Source organism: Trichechus manatus, unplaced genomic scaffold (genome assembly GCF_000243295.1).
Source record: "Trichechus manatus latirostris isolate Lorelei unplaced genomic scaffold, TriManLat1.0 scaffold00004, whole genome shotgun sequence".
NCBI lineage: Eukaryota > Metazoa > Chordata > Mammalia > Sirenia > Trichechidae > Trichechus > Trichechus manatus.
In genome coordinates this window covers 14706601-14731521 of record NW_004443940.1, presented here as the reverse complement: position 1 = coordinate 14731521, position 24921 = coordinate 14706601, and the positions used below count along the sequence as shown (strand labels likewise).

The 24921-nt window shown below is 39.9% G+C and overlaps 3 protein-coding genes across 7 annotated transcripts in view; 1 reads left to right on the top strand and 2 right to left on the bottom strand.

Moving 5' to 3' along the window:
* DNAAF10 (dynein axonemal assembly factor 10) overlaps window positions 1-3941 on the bottom strand; it is a 32687-nt gene extending 28746 nt beyond the window's left edge. Inside the window, exon 1 of one of the 2 annotated variants that reach the window (XM_004369257.2) lies at window positions 3518-3941. In XM_004369257.2, coding sequence (XP_004369314.1) covers window positions 3518-3700 — 183 coding nt within the window. In that variant the 5' untranslated portion in view covers window positions 3701-3941. Of the gene's footprint in view, window positions 1-2218; window positions 3476-3517 lie in introns of those variants that run through there. The other variant, XM_023733148.1, reaches the window with a different exon arrangement.
* A 141-nt stretch (window positions 3942-4082) lies between these two features.
* PNO1 (partner of NOB1 homolog) lies at window positions 4083-19351 on the top strand. The gene is made up of 7 exons (XM_004369256.2): window positions 4083-4402; window positions 4637-4786; window positions 11677-11760; window positions 11960-12020; window positions 12257-12374; window positions 16851-16921; window positions 17607-19351. Exons 1-7 carry the CDS (start codon window positions 4196-4198, stop codon window positions 17672-17674), a joined length of 759 nt encoding a protein of 252 aa, XP_004369313.1. The 5' UTR covers window positions 4083-4195; the 3' UTR covers window positions 17675-19351.
* Window positions 19352-21508: 2157 nt separating this feature from the next.
* The window catches only part of PPP3R1 (protein phosphatase 3 regulatory subunit B, alpha), a 71216-nt gene continuing 67803 nt past the window's right edge, over window positions 21509-24921 (bottom strand). For all 4 annotated transcript variants that reach the window (XM_023733169.1, XM_023733160.1, XM_004369255.2 and 1 more), the window contains exon 6: window positions 21509-23677. In XM_023733169.1, the coding sequence (XP_023588937.1) occupies window positions 23630-23677 (48 nt within the window). In that variant the 3' untranslated portion in view covers window positions 21509-23629. The remainder of the gene's footprint in view (window positions 23678-24921) is intronic.

Genomic DNA, 24921 nt, shown 5'->3' with positions numbered 1-24921 from the left:
GGACTTAAAAGGCAGGCATGTTTTCTCTGTCCTAAGACATTCCCGGAAATCGTTAACAGCAGTTAAATTAAGAGGACACTGGAGCAAAGATAATTTTTTAAAGGTCATAAAAGGGCTCCCTCTTTGCCCGTTATGATATTTTACCTTTGGAAAGAAAAGATGAAAAGAATTAGGTGCCTACTTCAAATTTTTCATTAGAAAACTGGTTAAAAAAAAAAAATGAAGTTTATATTAATAACTTTTGCTACATGACATTGAAAACAACCATCAATGCTGGTCGTACTTGGCCTAGTTGTTGGTTCTCTTTGCTACAGTAATAAATTAACATTATTTAAGAAACTCATGATCTATAATTCCCGTGAGAGCTATTTCTGTTCTGTCTGTGGGTGGGTCTAGTACAGCCTGTCACTATTTCCTCCTCCACATCCTGGCACTACTTAATTAACATTAGAAGGTTCAGTCAACCAAAGCTAACAAGTAGTGTATTCAGTGGCAAAGGGGCTAAAACAGCAGAACTTTATTAGCTTATTATTAATTTTTACAGTATAAACATCCGTAACCATGATTCTGTCTTTCAGGACCACCTCTAGTCCATACGGTATCCTTGTGCCAATTACAAAAAAAGCTGTTCTTTATAGGCTGATGAAGTTTTATATGAGTAAGGCTTGAGGGAACAAGAAGTGGCTTTTAGCTCCCATCGAACCCTTGCTCAGGCACCTTTGTTTGGGTAGTACAACAAACTGCTCTACTGTCCATGGAAACCCTGCCCTCCATTCCCTGTCTACCCTCTTACCAACAAGATAAGGAAGGCATCATAAAGACTGATTTGCTTCCTTCACTCGTTTTTATCTTGGTTGCATAGGATTTGGAGCACATGACTTAAGGTGGCTTCACGCTGACTAAATCAAGTATGTTTCCTAATATTTTAATAAATACTTCACCTAGCTCGATGGTTCTCAACCCTGCAATGCATTAGAATCTCCGGGGGGAGGGGGGTGGTTAAAAATACTGATTTCCAGGCCTTACCCGAGTCCAGACCCATTATATTAGCATTTCTAAGGGTGGGGCCAAACAATGAATATTTTAAAATGAAAAACAAGTAAGGGTAACAAAACACATTCAGATGATCCTGATGCACAGGCACAGTAAGGGTTGCGAACCACTGTGCCTATATTTAACCTATATTCTTTTCCATTGCACCATCACAGCCAAATACAATCTAAGTTCTTAAATGTGTTTTTGAGTTTGTTTTACTCTGTTTTGACAGGGAAGGCTCCTTAGGGGAAAGGACTCATCTTTCAAATATCTTTGGTCCTTCCTTAGCATAGTACCATGAAATATTAGTTTCTCAGTACGTAGTTTATACAGAAAAAAAAAAAAAAAAAAATAGAAGACCCCAAAAGATACAGGTGAAAATATAAAAAGTGGATATTCCTGGGGTGAGATTATAGCTGATATTAATAGTCTTCTTTGTCCTATCTATATTTTCTAAATGTTCTATCATGAAGATATATTACTTCTGTTCAAAAGCAAAAGTAAAAACAAAAACAAACAAAACTTAAAATTTGCTAGAATCTCTACAAGAGACAAAGAGCAATATTTCACTTTCTGGAATAAGTGTATTCCTGAAAAGTGCACAAATCATATATTCTTATTAAAAAAGTCACAAGTCTGTAGATACTCTCTACTCGAGCTTCTATTGGCATTTGTTCCTAATACTTCAGCTTTAAGTTTCTCCCTACCACTCCAACGTTCCTCATTTGTTCAAACTCCTAATCCACAGTTGATTAATGATTAATAGACCGATATTTAAATTTCCCAAGTTACAGCCTATTTACAGACTTATGTTCACTCATCCTTTTAACAAATACTTATTGAGTGGCTGCTCCTTACTGACAACACTATAGAAAGGCACTGTCCTTACTGGAAAAGAGCTTACAATCTAGTCAGAAATAAATGGGACAGGATATGCACTCCTGGCACAGACAATAAGTACTACAGGAATACAGTGTAAAGAAAACTTACTTTGTGTGGGGATCAGGAAAGGCTTTGTAAATTGACAATCTGAACTGGATCTTAAAATAGCAACAAGTGCCTGGTGGCTAAGTGGTGGTAAAACAAGAAAACAGTCACTCACGGAAACTTTAAAGTGGGTTGGGGCCTTGCATACCTTCTAATCTAAACTTGCCTACTGAAATTGTGTTCATCCTTTACTTACCAGTTTAACTGTCACCTCCTCCAAGCGGATTCTCTCCATAGCTTTTGAGCCCTGGAGTTCTCAAGCTTCCCTGCATTTGTAGTCTATTACAATACTAAACATCTGATGATGCCCGATCGTTTTTCTTTTTTCCAGGCAACCCAAATCAAGGCATTTTTTAAATTGTGAAGAGCTATAAAAATGTTGGTTATTGTTATTTTCTAATTCTTTCACTAGTGATCTTTTAAAAAACTTGTAAATCTGATCTTGCCACACTCTACTTAAAGCCCTTCAAGGACATCCCATTTCTATTAGAATAAAGGCATAAATCCTTTAAATGGCCTACATATCTTGCAAGGTCTGGTCCCTGATTATCCCTCTTGTTTCTTAAGTGATAAAAACCCTCTCCACCTCTGGGCTTCCGTATATGCTGTATCTCCTGGAAGTCTCATTCTCCACTCCCAGTTTGTCTTACTTAGCTTCTGTTGTTGCTGTTGGGTGCCAGCGAGTCAATTCAAGCCTCACAGCGACCCTATAGTACACAGCAGAACTGCCCCCTAGGGTTTCCAAAGGTGTAAATCTTTACAGAAGCAGCCACATCTTTCTCCCGCAGAGCGGCTGGTGGGTTCCAACCGCTGACCTTTCAGTTAGCAGTCAAGCGCTTAACCACTGAGGCTTCGACCCATCCCAAATCTGTTTTTACTCTCATAGAACCGTGGTCCTTTATTTTAAAGAACTTATTTCATTGATTATCTCCCCTACTACAAAATAAACTCCATGAGATTGGGGACCTTGCCATTCACATGCCTGGGAATACCAAGTCCTCAACCGATACTTGTTGAAAGAATGAATAAATGTGTAAGGTTGTCTCCTCCAATTACACTAAAGGTTCCCTGGGGGTAGGCGCCGCTTTGGGTCTGCTGGTGTGAAAAAGCATTTTGCTAACATGGGCGTAGTAACAAACTCTCAGCAAACATGCGAACTGCCGAGAAAGGTCTCGAACTTAGACACGAATGCTTAACGTCACCTCCCAAAGATCTCGCGCTGGACTGCGCTGGGGATGGCTGGAGAAAGACGCCGGCAAGGCGTGGATGAACCAGCCAGCTGAAGAGAATTCAGGGCTCCAACAAAAGCATTTTAAGTTGGAAAGATTCCTTAGTGTGCGGTCAGCTTCGCTCGTCTTGCGCAGCTCGAGCTGTGTTTTGGAGAGATGCTAGTCAAAGGCTTTGGGCAAAGAAGAATACGAACCCCAGGATTGGTACTTGCTCCCTTACAGACATTCCCAGATCCTGAAGTGGGCAGTCTCGACCCATCACCCACCTCCCGAAGCAGCTTCAGTTCCCCGTGCTGGATCTCATACAGCTGAATGACGCCGGTGCCCCGTGCGAAGTTGCCCATGGTCACAAATTTGGCGCTGCATGGCACCCATTTACAGTCAAACACCGTGTAGTTGAGGCTCTTCTGGATATGGGCGATGATCTGAGGCTTCTCAAAGGCCGACATAGCCCAGCAAATTCCACCTCCGTCAACTGCCACCGCCGGACCCGGACCAAACACTAACCTGGAAACCAGACTCCAAACATTAACGACAGTTTGTCTCTCCCGCTTGCCGTACTCAGGCCTCGCTAGGTGGATTTAGTTATCTAAGATAATGCCAGATATACTACTGGGAACACACAAATTTTCCTTTACGGACAACACAAATTTGTTTATCGCTTTTATGACTGACTTTCTTACGTATACAGTTTTGAGATTACAAAATGCTTTATCTGTGAGTTGCACGGCCGGAGGGAGGTCATAAAAATCAGGCATATTGTAGGATAGCCCCCACCGATATTAACAAAATCCTGATTCAGGACCCCCGCGTGGGACTTCTTCGGGAAGGGGGCGGAGTCCTGGGGCTGGTGGCGCTCTCGGGGTCTGTCAGGGTACGCCTGCGGGGTGCGGCTGCGCACGTGTTGGAGGCGGAAGTGCCTGCCGGGCTGGAGATTCCGGGGGATGGAAGGCGAGATGGAGGCACAGAGCGCCGGGGCCGAGGACGGCTTCACCCAGGTCACCCGCAGGGGTGGCCGGAGGGCCAAGAAACGGCAGGCTGAGCAGCTGTCGGCGTCGGGGGAGAGTGGAGACGCGGGCCGCATGGACACGGAGGAGGCCCGGCCCGCGAAGAGGCCCGTCTTCCCGCCCCTCTCCGGGGATGGGCTCCTGGTACGGGCGGGGACCCCGGACAGGAACGGGGCAGGCGTCAGGAACGGGTCAAACCTCTGGGTGATGTTGAAGCTGCGGTGCTTTTATGAAGTGAGGTTCCTCCTAGATAAGTGATTCTCCGGAGGTTTAACTCGTTCAGTTTAAAGGAAGATTTTTGTGGATCAGCTGTCATTTTACAGCTCCATCCCCACCCCTCCAGATATCTCCTAAGTTGTGTGTTCGTTTATATTGTAGGGTGGGAAAGAAGAAACAAGGAAAATTCCAGTCCCAGCTAACAGATACACACCATTGAAAGAGAACTGGATGAAGATATTTACTCCTATTGTGGAACATCTGGGACTTCAGATACGCTTTAACTTGAAATCGAGGAATGTAGAAATCAGGGTAAGGAGAGTGTCAATGAGTTCCAAATATACTAGGGTTTCTTTCTTCTACAGGGACCAAGGAGTGAATAGACTTTGTTGAATGGGACTTGTTAAATGGTTTCTTCCAGTTTTGTAATATGTATTGAGTTTGAACTTCTTAAATGCCTTCAAAACATACATTCAACACAAATATTAATTGAATCCCTAAATTAAGTCTGAAATCATACCAGGATACTGGCTATGTCTCTGCATATTGTTTATAATGTACTGTGTTGACTTGAGAAGACCGAAGAAAGGGGTTGTCCTAAGCAGAAGTATGTGAGTGACATAAATAGGCATACGCAAGGTTTTAGTTACTGGTTGCAGCAGTACAGGCACTGTATATTTTAATAGTATAGGAAGAAAGAAATATATATATATACACATCAAATAGATATATATATATTCTGTTGAGTGCAAAGATATGTAAATGTAAAAATAAGTTACGTACGTGTGTATACCAAACCCGTTATCGTCGAGTCAGTTCCTACTCATAGCGGTCCTGTAAGACAGAGTAGAACTGACCCATAGGGCTTTCAAGGCAGCTGGTGGATTCAAACTGCGAACCTTTTGGTTGTCAGCTGACCTCTTAACCACTGTGCCACCAGGGCTACTATATACATATATACATATACACATATATATACGTACATATGTATATATATACACACATATACACGCATACACACATACATACGCACATATGTTAAGAACTTGGCTGCTAACCAGAAGATCAACAGTTGTGTGCCTTCACATCGATTTCCACCCATAGCAACCCTGTATGACAGAGTGGCAGTGCCCCATAGAGTTTCCTAGGCTGTAATCTTTATGGGAACAGATCACCAGGTCTTTCTCCTACAGAGTGACTGGTGGGTTTGAACCACCGAGCAGAGCTCCTTTAATCTGGGAGTAACAAAACATTTTAAATCAATTAACTTTGGACTTTTTTCTCATGGTATTTTGTATCATAATTCATCACCAAAATTACTTATAATAGCCTCCTTTTTGAGAATTCTTATACTATCGTTATGGCAGGTGTAGACTCATCTCTGTTGATGAACTGTGTGTGATAAGAGAACAAAGCAGAGAGGCCTTGCTCTAAATAGTTGGTAAAGTTCATAATATTGAACTTGACAGTAGAATCCTTGTTTGTCCCTGTTGCCAGTCTCGTTCAGGTTTTGATGGTTTCATGCCAAGACTTGGTTTCACTGTAGGTTTCCCTTGTTTTGTTGCTTTAAGTCTCTCCTTCCTCAAATACATCCTCTATGCTAACTTTCCCTGACCGTGTTGCTTTTATCATGATATCCTGAGTTAAGCTTTTAAGTGGACATGCCTTTCAAGTAATGGACTCTGGTCCCAAGTTGGTTTTTCATAATCTCTTTGAACATTTCTATTCCATACTTCTGGGTAGCTTTTCCCTCTGAAGAAGGTCCTCTCCTCCCTATTCTCTTGCTCTTCCTACTTCAGTTCCGGTCATGTTCCAGGGTCTGTCTCAAGTTCTTCCTCCTTTATAATTGGTTGATTTGTGAGTCATTTCTTTAGCACCCAACTTTTGTTATGCTTAGCTGTCTAATGTATTGCAGCAGCATTGATTTGGATCCCATTAACATTTGTTGAAGAGGGCAGTGCACCTCAAGTGCAGCCACAACCTGTCTGTCATTGGAGGCTTGTGTGTTGCTGTGGTGCTGCACAGGTTTCAGCAGAGCTTCCAGACTAAGACAGACTAGGAAGAAAGGTCTGGCAGTCTACTTCTGAATATCAGCCTATGAAAACCCTATGGATCACAATGGTCCCATCCTGTTGTGCATGGGGTCACCGTGAGTTGGGGGCCAACTCATTGGCAGCAAACAACAGCATTGTTGACACTTGTATACAAGACTCATAGTGGTACTTTGACGTGCGCTACATCGTTGGTCTTTAAGACGGCCCTGTGAGGTAGATGATAGCCTCCATATTATAGATATGAGGAAACTGATGGTCACAGAAGTTGTGTATCTTGGCTAAAGTCATCAAGCTAGTAAATGAATCTTGATGCTGTTAGAGATCCCTCAGTATCTTCCACACTAATGTCCTTATTTTACAGATGAGAAAACTTAAGACCTAGAGTATCTGTGTGACTTACCCAAGGACACATAGAATTGTAACTAGGGCCTAGGTTTTCTTTTTTTTTTTTTCAAATAATTTAGTTGTGGTAAAATATATATAATGGAGAAATTGCAGTTTTAACCATTTTTAAGCGTACACTTCAGAAAATTGTGAATTATATCACCACGTTGTGTAACCATTACCACTAACTGTTTCCGAAAGTTTTTCATCATCACAAATAGAAACTTAGTACACCTTAAGCAAAAACTCCCCATTCCCCTCTCCCCAAGCCTATGGTAACCTCTAATACTTTGATCTCCATGCACTTGCCTGTTCTGGATATTTCATAGAAGTGGGATCATTTAATATTTGTCTTTTTGAGGAGCCTTGGTGGTGCAGTAGTTAAAGAGCTTGGCTTCTAACGAAAAGGTTGGTAGTTTGAATCCACCAGCTCCTCCTTGGAAACCCTGTGGAGCGGTTATCTTCTGTCCTATAGGGTCGCTATGAGTCAGAATCGACTTGATGGCAATGAGTAATGAGTGGCTGACTTGTTTCACTCAGCATAATGTTTTCAAGGTTCATCCATGTCCTAGCATGTATCAGAATTTCATCTCTCTTTGTAGCTGAAGAATATTTCATTATTTTTGTGGGTAATTTTGTTTATCCATTTCTTTGCTGATGGACAGAGAATTGTTCCACCTTTTGGCTATTGTGAATAATGCTGCAGTAAACATTGGTATACAAGTATATTTGAGTCCCTGCTTTCAAGTCTTTAGGGTATTTAACCTAGGAGTGGAATTGGTTGGTCATATGGTAATTCTATGTTTAACACCACATTGTTTTCCACAGCAGCTGCATCATTTTACGTTCTTATCAGCAATGGATGAGGATTCCAATTTCTCCACATACTTGCCTACACTTCTTATTTTCCTTTTTTTTTTTTTTGATAATAGCCATTCTATTGCGTGTGACCACCACTTTTCTGTCAGTTTTCATACTGTGGTAGCTTGCATGTTAACTGTTATACTGGAACTTATGCCACTAGTATTTCAAATATCATCAGAGTCTCCCATGGTGGAAAGGTTTCAGCAGAGGTTCCAGACTAAGACAATCTAGGAAGAAGGACCTGATCATCTACTTCTAAAAATTGGCCGGTGAAAATCTTATGCATAGCAGCAGAGTGTTGTCTGATATAGTGCTGGAAGATGAGCCTTTCATCTTGGAAGGCACTCGAAATACAATTGGGGAAGATCTGCTTCTTCAAAGTAGAGTGAACCCTAATGAAGTGGATGGAGTCAAGCTTTCAGGACCTTCATTTGCACGACTCAAAATGAGAAGAAATGGCTGCAGGCATCCATTAATCAGAATGTGGAATGTACAAAGTATGAATCTAGGAAAGTTGGAAGTCATCAGAAATGAAATGGAATGGATAAACATCGATATCCTAGGCATTAGCTGAAATGGATGGTACTGGCTATTTTGAATCCGACAGTCATGGTATACTATGCCAGGAATGACAGATTGAAGAGGAATGGCATCTCATCCATTGTCAAAAAAGCATTTTGAGATCTATCCTGAAGTACAGCGCTGTCAGTGATAGGGTAACATCCATATGCCTACAAGGAAGACCAGTTAATACGACTATTACTGAATTTTCACGTAAATAACGTGCCTTTTATGTTTGTTTGCCAACCGCACCCTGCCCCTGTGGTATTTTCGTAAGTGTACTATACTAATTTCGTTTTGCAGCAACGTGAAAAAAAAATTAGCATAGTAGTGCTTTTGAAAATAGCTTGAGGGGAGGGCACGGTTGGCAAAAAAAAATTTAGAAGGTGCACAGTATTTGTGAAAAAGTACGGTATTCAAATTTACACACCAACCGCTGATGCCAAAGATTAAACAACTGAAGATTTTTACCAACTTCTGCCATCTAAAGTTGACCAAACATGTAATCAAGATGCACTGATAATTACTGGTGATTGGAATGCAAAAGCTGGAAACGAAGAAGCATCAGTAGTTGGAAAATAAGGCCTTGATGATAGAAACGGTGCTGGAGATTGCATGATAGAATTTTGCAAGGCCAGTGACTTCTTCATTGCAAATGCCTTTTTTCAACAGCGTTAACGGGACTATACACGTCGAGTCCACTAGATAGAATACACAGGAATCAGATCAACTACATCTGTTTAACGAGATGATGGAGAAACTCAATATCATCAGTCGGAATAAGGCCAGGGGCCAGTTGTGGAACAAACCATCAATTGTTCCCATGCAAGTTCAAGTTGAAGCTGAAGAAAATTAAAATAAGTCCACTAGAGCCAAAGCAGAATCTTGAGTATATCCCACCTGAATTTAGAGACCATCTCAAGAATAGATTTGATGCAACAAACACTAACGACTGAAGGCCAGATGAGTTGTGGGATGACATCAAGGACATCATACGTGAAGAAAGCAAAAAAGACAGGAAAGAAAGGACCAATATGGATGTCAGAAGAGACTCTGAAACTTGCTATTGAACGTAGAGTAGCTAAAGTGAATAGAAGAAATGATGAAGTAAAAGAGCTCAACAAAAGATTTCAAAGGGTGGGTGGAGAAGACAGAGTTAAGTATTATAATGACATGTGCAAAGACCTGGAGTTAGAAAACCAAAAGGGAAGAACATGTTTGGCACTTCTCAAGCTGAAAGAACTGAAGAAAAAATTCAAGCCTCAAGTTGCAATGTTGAAAGATTCTACAGAGAAAATATTGAACAACACAGGAAGCATCAAAAGAAGGTGGAAGGAATACACAGAATCACTGTACCAAAAAGAATTGATCAATGTTCGACCATTTTAGGCGGCAGCATATGATCAGGAACCAATGATCCTGAAGGAAGAAGTCCAAGCTGCACTGAAGGCATTGGCAAAAAACAAGGATCCAGGAATTGATGGAATGTCAATTGAGATGTTTCAACAAACGGATGCAATACTGGAAGTACTCACTTATCTGTGCCAGGAAATTTGGAAGACAGCTACATGGCCAGCCGTCCGGAAGAGATCCGTATTTGTGCCCGTTCCAAAGAAAGGCGATCCAACAGAATGCGGAAATCATCAAACAATATTGTTAATATTACACGCAAATTAAAATTTTGCTGAAGATAGTTCAAAAACATTTGTAGCAGTACATCAACAGGGAACTGCCAGAAATTCAAGCCAGATTCAGAAGAGGATGTGGAATAAGGGATATCATTGCTGATACCAGATGGATCTTGGCTGAAAACAGAGAATACCAGTAAGATGTTTCCCTGTGTTTTATTGACTATGCAAAGACATTTTACTGTGTGGATTGTAACAAATTATAGATAAAATTGTGAAGAATGGGAATCTCAGAACACTTAATTGTGCTTGTGTGGAAACTATACATAGACCAAGAGCCAGCCATTCAGACAGAACAAGAGGATAGTGGGTGGTTTAAATTAGGAAAGGTATGCGTCAGGGTTTTTTCACTGTACTTATTCACTTTGTATGCTCAGCAAATAATCTGAGAAGCTAGACTATACGAAGAAGAATGCAGCATCAGGACTGGAGGAAGACTTATTAACAACCTGCAATATGCAGATCATATAACCTTGCTTGCTAAAAGCGAAGAGGACTTGAAGCACTTACTGATGAAGATCAAAGACTGCAGCCTTCAGTATGGATTACACCTCAACATAAAACAAAAATCCTCACAACTGGACCTATAAGCAAATTCATGATAGATAAAGATTGAAGTTGTCAAGGATTTCATTTTACTTGGATCCACGATCAACACCCATGGAAGCAGTAGTCAAGAAATCAAACAACATATTGCATTGGGCAGATCTGCAAAAGACATCTTTAAAGTGTTGAGAAGCAAAGATGTAACTTTGAGGTCTAAGGTGCGCCTGACCCAAGCCATGGTATTTTCAATTACTTGATACCCATGGGAAAGCTAGACTACGAATAAGGAATATACAAGAAGAATTGATGCCTCTGAATTACGGTGTTGGTGAAGAATATTGACTATACCATGAACTGCCAGAAGAATGAACAAATCTGTCTTGGAAGAAGTACAGCTAGAGTGCTCCTTGGAAGTGAGGATGGTGAGACTTTGTCTCATGTACTTTGGATATGTTATTAGGAGGGACCAGTCCCTGGAGAAGGATGTCATGCTTGATAAGGTAGAGGGTCAGTGAAAAAGAGGAAGACCCTCGATGAGATGGATTGACACAGTGGCTGTAACAATAGGCTCAAACCTAGCAACAATTTTGAGGATAGGGCAGGACAGGACAATGTTTTGGTCTGTTTCACACAGGGTTGCTAAGGGTCGGAACTGACTGGAAGGCACCTAACAACAGCACCCAGGGTGCAAGTAGTTAGGACTGGAGTTGTAGCTTTGGGAAACAGCATGTAAATGGAAGCTGAAGTCAGGAGATTAGGTAGGACTCCAGGGAGAAGGGAAGAGGACCAGCTTGGGTGTTATAGGGATATAAGAAGGTCCTTCAGAATGTGAGCGATCCTGCAGTGCCAGAGGAAGCTTCTGTCTGCTGCAGAGTCAGATCAGCCACTTAGTGCAGTCACTGGACAGACTTTAGTTGGTTCTGCGGCTGGGAAAGTTTTATTTTGCAAATTAAAGACACGACCAAAATACTGGGTCGTAGTGAATATATTGAAAAGAAGTTGTAGGGAAGGAGATTATAGTAATGGGAAAAGATCTTTCCTTACATTTTGATAGAATATTCTCCTATTTTCATCTTCAGCTGTAACTTCTACTTTTTTTTAACAGACCTGTAAAGAAACCAAGGATGTTAGCGCTCTGACAAAAGCAGCTGATTTTGTGAAAGCCTTTATTCTGGGATTTCAGGTGGAGGTGAGTGGTTTTATGACATCTAAAATGGGGACTTGAAAAGTACTCTGTATAAATCGTTTTAATGGATTGGGGCATTTTAAAAAATAACGAGTTTTCTAGCCCTACAGTTTGCGGGTTTTAGTTTAGCATTACTTCCGCTTCACTCGTTCTTAGGTATCAAAGAGAAGGGCCTTCACAGCATTCGATTTTTGTGTTGTAGGATGCACTTGCCCTCATCAGGTTGGATGACCTCTTCCTAGAGTCTTTTGAAATTACAGATGGTGAGTGTGTGGTGGTCTTTTCCTGCAAAGTACTGCCTTTTTGTATTGTTGAGTGGTGACTCATGATTTTCTCTAATAGCATCAAATGAGTTGTATTATTAGCAAGTTTTTTTTTTTTTAAGTGTCAGTTTTGTGTCATTTAGTAGGATAATTTAGTTAATGATTTAACTTTTTATGTTGAGGTGGGTGGTGCACTGGAATGGCCTGCCTGCTGAGATATTCCTCTTCTTGTTTAGTTAAGCCTTTAAAGGGAGACCACCTGTCAAGGGCAATAGGACGAATTGCTGGCAAAGGAGGAAAAACCAAATTCACCATAGAGAATGTGACAAGGACACGAATAGTTTTGGCTGATGTGTAAGTATCCGGTCTTGAGAAAATTATTGTCCTAATTTACATCTGATCTTCTGGTGGTTTAAAAAAATGTCATAAAATTTGTATTTTATGCATAATGTCACCACAGAATCTTTGTCAGCACAGGTAGTCCCTGACTTACGATGCACTTGAGTTACGATGAACCATGTTTACGACTGTCTGTTATTTGACATTTTATCATCAGTAATATGTGCTCCATACAGTGTGGCAGTGCGTAAATTGCTGTTAACATTCTCAGATGTTCACTTGCAGTTATTCAATGTTATGATTATAAAGACATTGATAATAAAAGGCAATAATAAAACTAAAAAAATGAAAGTGAGGTGTCCTACTTAAGTCAGAACTAACTTAAGAGAGGTGGTTGGAATGGAACACCATTGTAAATTGGGGACTTCCTGTATCGGGTTCTGGATAAATAGTCACCTACTTTGAAAGCAGATTAGATTAGCTGAGAAAATTTCAGAAGTTATAGCTTTTTTCTCAGTTAGCAATAAGGGAAATGTTTAGAATCACTACTAAAAGAAATTATGTTATAGTTGAAGATTTAAATAGTATTTCGGGGCAGTCTGTTAAATCTGTAGGGGGGAGCAAGGAGTAGTATCTTAAATGCTTTGTGAGGCTTTCGTTTTTTAAAAAAAAGTGTATAAAGGCCCTTCATGAAAGAAAGGTGAGTATTGCGAGTTGAGTGAAAAACTGGAGAGCAGCTATACGGGAACGTAAGTAAGATGCTGTAGGCCTAAAATAAGGGTGCCAGAAGTGAAGCTCGGATTACCGCTCCGAGAATGGAGCTGCTCTGCTGCCAGGCTGGGGATCTTACTGGCAGATGGCTTAGATTATATAATGCCATGAAGTTGGGAAACAAAGCAGTTGGCTGAGAAGAGGATCTGCCTGCTACTAAATCCAGAAATAATTTCTTTTTAAATGATCTCATCTTTGTTCTAAAGTGAGGGGCTCATCATTTTTTAGAAGCTGAATTTTAGACTATTCTTTATACTTAAAAACATGGAACTGTGTTGGTGGCCCTCTATATGTGAAGCCAGGTTGTATTATATTTTTTAAACTTTTATGGACTGAGCCTGGGGTTGGAAACGTGAAGCCATAAGAAAAGCTTTTTAGAATTAGAAATCGGAAAACCTTTGAAATGCATTCCACATTTTTAAAATATTGTATATAAACCTAAAAGCTTTTGTTAATTTAGAAATCTAAAAGTACAACTGATTCGCTAATCACATTATGGTTGGTATACCATATTAAATTATAATTTCTAAATTTGTAAGTATATTTAAAAACGTTAACTTAAAATTTCCTCGTTGAACTGACTTTAGCAGGTTTGTGAGGCATAATTTACACAGAGTGAAGTTCACCTGTGATCCCACCACACTCACACCTCTGCAGGCACCCCAAACGTTCCCTGTGCATCTTTGCAGTCAGCCTCCTCCCCCGACCCCAGTCCACTGATCTGCTGTCTGTCACTATGGGTTTGCCTTTTCTAGAAATTCATATACATGGAATTACACAGTCTGTGTAGGTAGTCTTCTGCGTATGGCTTCTTTCACTTCGCATGATGTTTTGAGTGTCATCCATTTTGCTGAGTGTGATGAGTTCTATTCCATTGTGTGTCTGTGTTACATTTTGTTTATTTAGTTACCAACTGATGGACATTTAGGCTGTTTCCAGTTTGGGGCTATTATGAAAATGTTGCTATTAAATGCTTTTAAAATCTTCAGTATTTTTCTTACAAATTGAATTACAAACTACTTGAAATTAAAGGAGTGTACTGTCTTGTAGCTTTTGCTGTAAATAGGCTAATTGGAAATCCACACGTTTCACAGTTTATATTAATTATGTTGTAGAGGACAGTGGTGGTTCAGTGGTAGAATTCTCACCTTCCATCCAGGAGACCTGGTTTGATTTCTGGCCGATGGACTTCATTTGCAGCTACCACCTGCCTGTCAGTGGAGGCCTACGTGTTGCTATGATGCTGAACAGGTTTGAGCAGAGCTTCCAGACTAAGACAGACTAGGAACAAAGGCCTGGCAATCTACTTTAAAAAATCAGACAGTGACAACTGTGGATCACAACTGTCTGGTCCAGTTGTGCACCGGATTGCCATGAGTTAGGGGCTGACTTAACGGTAGCCAGCAACATTAATTGTGATAATAGCCGTAAGTTCTGATTATTCTACAGGTATAAATGTTATTTTTGATACGTTACTAATGATCTGGCAAAATAAGGTATAAGGTGAGTAGGATATAAACCTAAAAACAATATGTTCCAGATATATTAAATAGACCAGACAGGAAATAATTTTTGCCTGTTACATGTCCTGTGACCTACATTGCTTTCCAGCCACTGCCCCCATTACTTTGATACGTTTAGTAGCAAAACTCTTTGCACTTTATCTAGTCTCACTGTCTCCAATTTCATCATCTTTCATACTTAAGTAACATTTTTATCAAAATTAGGTATACAGATAGTTTAAAAAGCATTTTAGAATATAGGGCAGGGAAGGAAAAATTATATATCGTCAATCTTATTTGAGTCATTTAAGGAATGCCCATTCAAAGAGTCTGTATGATTCTTAGTACTGAAGAAATTTAAATAATCCTTAGAAAGTTTTGCTGTTGAAACCCACATATATTTTAATTCAGTATAATATTACTTGCATATCTCAGTATTCAGTAACCCCAGCTCTGCCAGCATATTCTCTCAGGAAGGTTACTTCTCATAAACTTCTCTTCTGATCGGTAAAGTGGGACTAGCATCTGCTGGATAAAGGTGAGGCGAGGAGCAAATGAAAGCACCGATATGAAGCCCCAGCACAGGGAAAGCACCTACTGGGTGGTAGCCATTATTCATCAAGAATATTGAGAAGCGTCTTAGTTTTGTTTTTGTCTTTTCTAATAATTTTTTATTGAGATATAATTCAGATACCATAAAGTCCACCTTTTAAAAGTGATTTTTAGTATATTCAGAGAGTTGTGCAACCATCACCGCTGTCTTAATTCTATAACGTTTTCATCACTCCAGAAAGAAACTCCGTGCTCATCACCCGTGGTGTTCTCCCCACTTCCCTTGCAGTCACTGATCTACTTTCTGTCTCTGTGGGTTTGCCTAGTCTGGACATTTTATATAAATGGAACTATACAGTATGTGCCTTTTGTGTCTGGATTCTTAGCATACTATTTTTCAGCTTCATCCATGTTGTAGAATGAATCAGTACTTTATTCCTTTTTATGGCTGAATAATTGTTGTAGGGATATACCACGTTTTATCTGTTCATCACTTGATGGATCTTTAGTTGTTTCCACTTTTGGCTGCTGTGAATATCCATATACAGGTTTTTCGTAGACAAATGTTTTCAGTTCTCTTGGGTATATAATTAGGAGTGGAATTGCTGAGTCATATGGTAACCAGGGAGTTACCATATACAAGCAGTTAATGCACTTGGCTGATAACTGAAAGGTTAGAGGTTTGAGTCCACCCAAGGGTGCCTTGGAAGAAAGGCCTGGCAATCTACTTCCAAAAAAGCACCATTAAAAGCCCTGATAGAGCACAGTTCTACTCTGACATGCATGGGGTCGCCACGAGTTGGAATTGACTCAACAGCAACTGGTATGGTGATTCAACGTTTAACTCTTTGAGGAACCACCAGACTATTCCTACCACAGCTGCACCATTTTATGATTCCACAGCAGTGAATGAGGGTTCCATTTTATACATGAGAGATACATCTTTATTATTAAAACATAAAACACAGATGAGCATAAAGAGAAACAACAAACATAACCCCATCATCCGAAGGTAGCCAGTATTAATATTTGGTGTGAATCCATTCCTAGGATTTATTTTTTTCTTACTGTTATATGAAGCAAATCTCAAACTTTTTTTATTTTTTTAAAATAAAAAGTGGGGCATCCTGCCCTTTGGGTTTTCACATGTCTGTTGAGGCCATGATCCTCAGACACCAAGGCCCTGCTTACGATCAGGGCTCCCTGTGACTCTTGGCTGCTTGAAGGATTGAAGGAAAAGGGATGGTGCTGTGCTGCCACAGTGACAGCCATGCAGATAGCACGTAAGCTGAGCCAGCCAGTGTTTATTGCTGTTGGTTGTCAAGTGGATTCCAGCTCATGGCAGCCGCATGCGTGCAGAGTAGAACCGCTCCATGGTGTTTCCAGGACTGTGACATCGCAGAAGCAGATCTCCAGGCCTCTCTTCCCAGGTGCCTCTGGGTGGGTTTGAACCACCAACCCTTAGCTAGTAGTCGAGCACTGAACTGTTTGCACCACCTAGTATGTACCAGGCATTTGTTGTTCCCTAGGACAAATGCCAAGGGTGGGTCAGGCAGCTCCTGCCTTTTAGGAACCTGTATTGTGATTTTCCAGAGTTTCTGTCTTACAGGACTCAGTTAAGGAAATGCTTCCTGTTGCTAACTTGTCTCTCACTTTCTCTTTTCAGGAAAGTTCACATTCTTGGCTCTTTCCAAAACATCAAGATGGCAAGAACTGCCATTTGCAACCTCATTCTGGGTAATAGCAGTTTATTTCCTTGGTGTTTTCTCTGGAAAGAACAGATGAGAGAATTTTGGAACTCAAACTGCATGTGCAACTCAGTTTAGGCTAAGGGTAATGTTAAAGATAGCCAATAGAAAACTTTGGAGGTAGGCAAATATGGACCTAGAAGGAGTACAGAGTTTTGCTTCTCTACTGGAGAAGAGAAAGGGTTTTATTGGGTTATGTTCTTAAATTTTTGCTGCTTTCCCTGACAAGGTGCATGGAAAAGACATTCCAGAATAGCAGGGAACATGTTTTAGATCCGGCAAAAAAGGAGCTGCTGAACAGCTTCGATCAACAGGCACCTTTTTCCATTTTCACGATCATGCAGCAAAGTCAGTGCCTCCTGATAACAGTTACAGGACGGCAGCAGCTTGTTCAGGAATGCTGGCGATTCTCTTCCAGTGCCCAGGTCTCACTGGCTAGCTGCTTTTTGAGATATTTTGACAACTTAGTGCCTTCGGCTCTTAGGATTTTAAAGTGATTTTTTTGGAGACTATTTGAGTATGATTTCCTTCAAGGTGGTTTTGGTAATTTAAGATGGATCCAGTGGAAAAATATTCCTGTTATTTTTGGGTTGTAGACCATTTTTCATGTAGCTTCTGTATCTGTGAGTGTATTTGTATATGTAGATTAGCCTTTTTTTTTTTTTCCTCTGCAGGAAATCCTCCATCAAAGGTTTATGGCAACATCCGCGCTGTGGCTAGCAGAGCAGCAGATCGATTCTGATTTCAAATTAGAGACTCTTTGTCTTTGGACTCTAGAGACAAAGACCATACACTCTACAAATGGTCGCAGGAAACCTTGGGAAGAATTCTTCAGTCGCTTCATAAAGCCTCCTTCCGTTCTCAGCCAGAGCAGAAACAGAAGTTCGATAGTGGTCACACTCAGCAGCTTTCAGGATAATTTAAATATCAGAAGTTAATACCATTATGGTACTTACACATTAGGTATAATTAATGTTTTCCTTCTAAAGCACGAGACAGATTTGCATAGTTTGTAATTCTCTCATTTAGAGGGAGACTTGTTGGTTAAACAGCTCTTCTGTATGAATTTATAAGTTTTTTATTTATAAATTTATAAACATTTCTTCCCTATGAATTTTAATTAAAAGAATTATCTTAGAAAGTCTATGACTCATGACCCTTCCTTAATCCTGGGGGTGTCGTGCGAATGTTAGAATCAGGTCGTTAAGAGTAGTTTGGGCTATAGACTGTGTGAACCAGGACAGGCTAATCTTTGCACCTGTTTGTAAAAATTAAAGACCTGTGTCACAAGGTTGGTGTGAGGAGTTTTTTCACTTAAGTGTGTAATGAAAGTCATTAGACATTAACCAATGTTGGATGTATTTCTCTTCTAAGTAGTAAAGGTGAAATATGGTAGAATCTTCTTCCCAAGAAAACTCTGCTGCCAACATAGATTTTTTTAACTAGTATCTGCATATTTAAATATTATCAAATTTATTTCATGCCTTTTTAATGTGAAGGGAGCATACCTCATCAAACATATGATTGTGATACTACATTCTCTTGTACATCTCTAAAACCCTTGACCCAAACTTTTTAATGTTAAGGAGTTAGAAATTTCATGTAAGAACTAAAAAAGTATTTTTATTGAGTTAACCTTACGTTTACTTCTATCAGTTCCATGTGCTGCTGTCCTGCAAGTTTGTGTATTTCATGGGATTGGATATATTTGCATGCCATGGTGGGAATCCAGTTGGAAATTGCTGAAGATATCCTACCCAAAATGATTTATCTTTTGGCAACACAATGGGCTGAAGCATGGAGAGAGAATGGGTGTGATGGTGGCAGATCCCTTTACTCAGAGCTGTTGGAAGTCTCCACGGGTTTGGAAGATCTTGGTCCCCCACCCCCGACTCCCTGCTCAGTCTGGGGAGTGGGTCCACAGCTTTAATCACGTTTTCAGAGCACTCCAAAACGAAACATTGCTAAGTAACCTTAAATGTTTTGAGTTGATTTTCAAGGAACTTGAGGCAGAAAGTTAACCTAATTTTGACTGGGCGAAAACATGGGTTCTCTATGTTAAAGTGAAATAATGTTTTGATATTGTTTGAATTAACTTCCTTTTGAAGTTTTCTTATCAGAACTATCAAATACAAAAGAGCAAGCCCTGGCAGCTGCTTGAATTTGGGGTGCTGAACTTTGGTTTAGACTTTTTGGGCCCCTCCCTAGTCAAACATCTATACCCCCACCCCCACCCCCAGCAGTAGTACTCCTTGGGGTTTGAAAGACAAATTAGAGGGGACCCAACTAGTTCTTGGAATGAGAATGGATGGCGGAATAAATCAAAAAACCAAACCCATTGCCACTGAGTCCATTCCAACTCATAGCAACCCTGTAAGCTGGAATCGACTCAACGGCAACAGGTTTTATTCCTCCAAGGTGGTGCAGTGGTTAAGCACTTGGCTACTAACCGAAAGGTCAGCAGTTTGAACCCACCAGTAAGAATGATGTGGCAGTCTGCTTCCATAAAGATTCAGTCTTGGAAACCCTATGGGGCGGTTCTACTCGATCCTACCGGGTTGCTATTGAGTTGGAATCGACAGTGGGTTTGGTTTTTTGAAGGAGGAATAGGGGTAATGAAATCTGGTTACATTGCATTGGAAGTTGACCTCAACAACCTCCATCAAATAACTTCTATAGAGCCTTAAGGCTTAGACACAGAAGATTTACCTCAAACCTTTTCCATACTTACTCATGTTTCTGTGGTGTTTCTCATATTGTATTCTGCCACCCCTACAGCCTCTTTGGATACTGTCTAGTAAAATTATTGACAACAGTTCACTTACGTATTGGTTATTAAAGTTGGACACTGCCTGGAGGATGGGTCTGAGGGAAAAGAGCATCTTCCTGGGTATTCAGTGGCTGATAAGGAGACCCTGAGGTTTCCTCCAAGCCATTCCAGAAGACTTGGGTTCCCACTTCCACGGTTCATAGTCTCATAACCAGGTTGGTAGGAAAGAAAACTCATGTTCATTGAGTATCTGGGAATGACCTAATTTTCCTGAACCTAGAGACACGTTAAGATGGGGACAGCATGCTTATCGTTAAGATTATTAAAAGCATACAGTGACAAGGTACGTAATCATCCTACAACTGGCAAAATGCTTGTGCAAATGTTACTCATTTGGTCAAAGAAAGTCTTCAAGAGGTCTGAGAGCAAAACCTGTTGCTGTCAAGTTGATTCCGACTCTAGAGCAACCCTATAGGACAGAGTAGAACTGCCCCATAGGGTTTCCAAGGAGCACCTAGGGGATTCGAACTGCTGACCTTTCGGTTAGCACCCAAGCTCTTAATCACTGCATCACCAGGGCTCCTTGAGAGCAAGGACTAATTTGAGCTGATTAGCTTCTTCATGTGGCAAGGAGTAGTTAGCTGATAGATTTTAATGCCCAAGGGAAAGAGGTTCAAGTGGCAATGGACTTTAGCTTAAACGTTAGCTAATTCAATGAGAGATTTTTGAGCATCTGGGAGTTTCTGAAGACTAAGAGTTAATAGTTCAAGACATAGATGAGCTTGAACAACATTTCTTTGTGGAAAAAGGCCTGGAAAACTATCCAGAAAAGCAGATTCTTCTTTTAGTATCCTGTCTACTCTAAAACCATTAGAACTAGGTAAAGAAAGGAAGACTAAGGATTTAAACGTTATCTACTTGCTTCGGCTTAACAAATCTGTATCGCTGATAGTTGAAGGAACCAGAGTCCATGGATGGTATCTCATAACCAGTGCATGCCTGAAATGTGAGTGTTCTGGGTATAAACACCCCAACAGCCCAGAATTCACCTGGGCCAAGAATGCCATTTACCTGTCAGAAGTATCTCAAGTACCTACTATACTGCTGGCAGGTAGGAGGAACTCTACAAAGCTGTTAAATGACAAACAAACAATACTAATTTTGTCCTTTTATGACAAGGCAGTCTCTTAAGGGACCAAGTACTCAACAGCATCTACTATAAAATCAGAAGCTGTACTTTACAGAGTGTCACGCATCACCCAATTCACTTATTAAATATTTACTGTGTAAACGTGAGAAGGCAGTGTTGTAGATAACTGAGGTGGTCGGGGAACCAGAGACAAAAATCACTACCCGCATGGAGCTTTCATTCATTTTATTTCAACAGCTGGGGCACAGATAAGTCAATTATGTTAGAAAAAGATACATGCTATCAATGAAGTAAAACGGAGCAGGGCAAAGAGGACTCAGGTTGTATATATATTTCTAAATCGGGTGGCCCGGAGAGTTCCTGGTGAACCGGGAACACTTCTGAACAAAGCATTAGCTGTTTGGATATCTAATGCAGGAAAGGATACTGCCAAAGGCCCTGGGGGGGTTGAGGGTGGGAATGGAGGGAGTGCTATAGGGCTTTGTAGGTGATTGTAATGACTTGTTTTCACCCCGTCATAAAGCAGATTTCTTTTACCCATGACTTATACTCAGAGATCAAACATGGACTTATCAGAGTTAAAAAAAAAAAACAAACCGATTAAGACCATCTTACTGACTGGAAGCCCACCAAAGACCACTGTGAACACATTCAAGCAAGTTTCAAATATTTTATTTTTTTATTCATACAGTATGAAGTTTTCTAAAGATCCCACAACATGATATATCATGCAGAAGAAAAACTAAACATTCAACATAAACCATCCCCTCCCCCATCCCCACACACACAAACTTAAAAAAAAAAAAAAAAAAAAAAAACCCTCATTCCCCAGTAAGGAAATAATGTTTGCACTATTTTCTGTAACGCCAGCCAAGATATGCACAAGCAAGAGAAATAGAAAGCATTTGCTAAAATATCTGTAACAAATACTTATGTACAAAAAATTCACAAAAGACGAGTTCCCCCTTGAAGCAGAGCACATGGCAGTTGACACAGGAACCGATCAAACCGCTGGCTGGGATTATAAGCCACGTACTGACCCAGAGGAAGAAAGTTACATGTAGTGGAGATTTTCAGTTTGAACATTAACATTTCCGAAGTTTGGCAACATTATCTTTTTAAATTATGCAAATTATGTAAACAAGAGGTACATTTGAAATCGATCTACATGCAAAACTCCATGGCATGCAAGGACGCCAAGCACCGGGATTTTTCTCTCACAGACAGAGCCCATGATGTGCAGCACTCAGTTGAAGGAACAGCGATGGCAGGCAGGTGTGCTCAATGGAAGATGCATTCACCTGGACTCAACCTGCCCTTTCCTACTCATGATTAGAAAACCAGTTTTTACTGAAAAACTACACAGGGAAAGACTACTATCCTAAAAAGCTACCAAAAATATTTTTTCTTTCAGCCAATAGTACCTTCGCAGAAAAGGGAAGGGATATAATATCAAGTGGTGGAACATGATACACTACTTTTATATCACACAAATTTACTAAGTTATCATCCATTATAAATTCTATGGGCAAATCAAGAAAGAAAACCATCATGCACTCTCTATGCTTTGTGGTAAAGAAATTTAAGAGGTATAAATATGGATAAAAGTTTGCTCTTCTCTGGCATACAGATGAGCAACGTTTCTCCCATTTAAATCACAAGTATGTGTGGATGTTCAGATAGATACATGCACATTAAATATCACCAGTTATTTAGATTAGATGCAAATCTTTTGAAATACAGAAGGGAAATTTCCGGTTCAAACGTGAGTTTAATGACAAGTCATTTAACGGTGTAATGAAACAAATGGACACCCTAAGCAGTTACATGATTACTTCAGGAACTCTTCATTAAGTGATACATAAGATAAATCATGGTTGCCTTCTGGTCTTCGGGTATAAAACAGTCATCATGACTGATAGCTTACATTTACTCAGGGACATTTCATAAATGTAACAGCTCCTAGTTACGAAGTAACAGAATGAAGCAGCCATAAGCATTATGCAGTCACTATATGAACACAAGAACTAGCTCTTGGCAATAGCACTGAACTATACGTTCTCCTCAAGCAGAAATATATTAAAAGCTGCTGCTTAGCAATGAGATGTAGTCCCTGGAAATATAGTCATAGGTATAAAGTTACAGACGCCTTTGTTACAAAAGAAGGTAATTAAGGTAAATAATAGGACATTAACAAATGCTTTGTCAATCTCTCAAAGGAGAAAGTACAGGAAAAAGAAGCTAGCTGGCCTAACACCCGGCTCAAATTGTACAATCTTCTATCTATATATAAAACTGTGTGAAATAAAAGTAAGGATGTACATATCCACGTTTTTGAACTTTTTATGTTCTGCTTGGCACTTCTGTACTCTATCATTTTGTTTCTGAATCAAGTATATTAAATTAAAGCCAACCTACTACATATATAGAAAGCTACATATATCTATATATAAATATTTACATATATATATATAGATACTTTCTTGTTATAAAAGATGAAGAAAATAAATTAAAAAGCCAACCCCTTCCCTTTCTCCACCACATTGATATGCTCTTGTCATCTTGCTGTCCTTCTATAAAGTGCTACACTGAGTTATTGAGAGAGTAAGAGTTCAATAACACTTAGTTGGCTTCATGAGGCTCATGTTGGAAAATGTGGCTTCACAGAGAAAAATACTTCCATTTAAATACACAGAGAGCATTGCTGGACGTCTTGAGCAGATCTTCAGAGATGGAGAAGAAAGCAAAAGTGTTGGGTGGTGCTCTTTAAAAAAGAGTCACACATCTACCACCATCTTTTTGTGGATATCTAGGCCACCTACAACCTGCAACAGATGGAAACAAATCAAGCGTAGCAATATTTGAGAAATTTGTTTTTACTAGTCTAACAACCTGACTGAAACTGTCATTTTAAAAACGTACTACTATAAGAATTTTCAGATGCCAGATTTTTTTTTTTGAACACTTCAGTTGCTTGCAGTTAGAATGTTCATGGCTACTTTCTCACAGGCTAGCAGGCATTTTATTTTTGCACTCTAGTACAGGGATCAGCAAACTACTTCTACAAAGGGCCAAAGAGTACAAATTGTAGGTTTTGTGGGCTGAATATGGCTTCTCTGGCAGTTTCTTCTTCTTTTTTTTTTTAAATAATACTTCAAAACGTAAAAATTATTCTCAGCTCAAAGACATAAAAAAACAGACCTTGGGCAGGATCTGGCCTGCTCTGCAGTTTGCTGACCCCTGCTTTAGTTGTTAAATATTAAATGACAACCAGATGTTACTATGAAGTTGTCCTCAAAAATCAAATATGGACACTGTCTATTCTAGAAGGTATTAAGTACCAAATGAATGAAAATTTCTGCACATTATTTTTTCATGGAATCAAATATGTGTAGAGTTGTTACAGGCACCCCAGTGATACTGACATGTTAATGTAAAAGTATAATCATCTATACTATTTGGGGGAGATATATTTTAGTAAGTACAACATACAAAAGAAAAGTACACAATTTTTTCAAAAAGTGAACACGAGTTACTAGCACCCAGACCATTACTAAAACTCCTCTCTGGCCCCTTCCATCCCCCAACCTTTCCAACATAGTTATATCCTTATTTTGATTAGACAGAAATTCAGCATTTTACATCATTATAAACAATTATAAAATACTATTTACAGCTGAACGGGGTTGCAAACTATGATCTTCCCTTCCTGAACATTTGTTTTGTTACAGTTAGTAACTATCCAATCTTTTCCTTTGCTAGCTGTTCTGTGTATTTTTCATTAATTCTACCCCGATTTTCTTCTTTCTAAACACATTCAAATATAATAGGCAGTTCTATCAATTTTATTGTCTTGAAGGTATCACTCCCAGAGCCTTCCAATCTGCTCTTAACTGGGCTGTGTGCTCTCTAGGCCTGCCACCCTGGAGATTTCTCTCTCATGTTGGGCCCTCTGCTTCCTGGATCATCTTTCTTGATTTACGGCCTTATTACAGTGACAGCACATCCTCCAGTAGTTCGTGAAAAAGGGAGGCCTGGTATACCTGAAAATGTCTTTCTTCTATTAAGT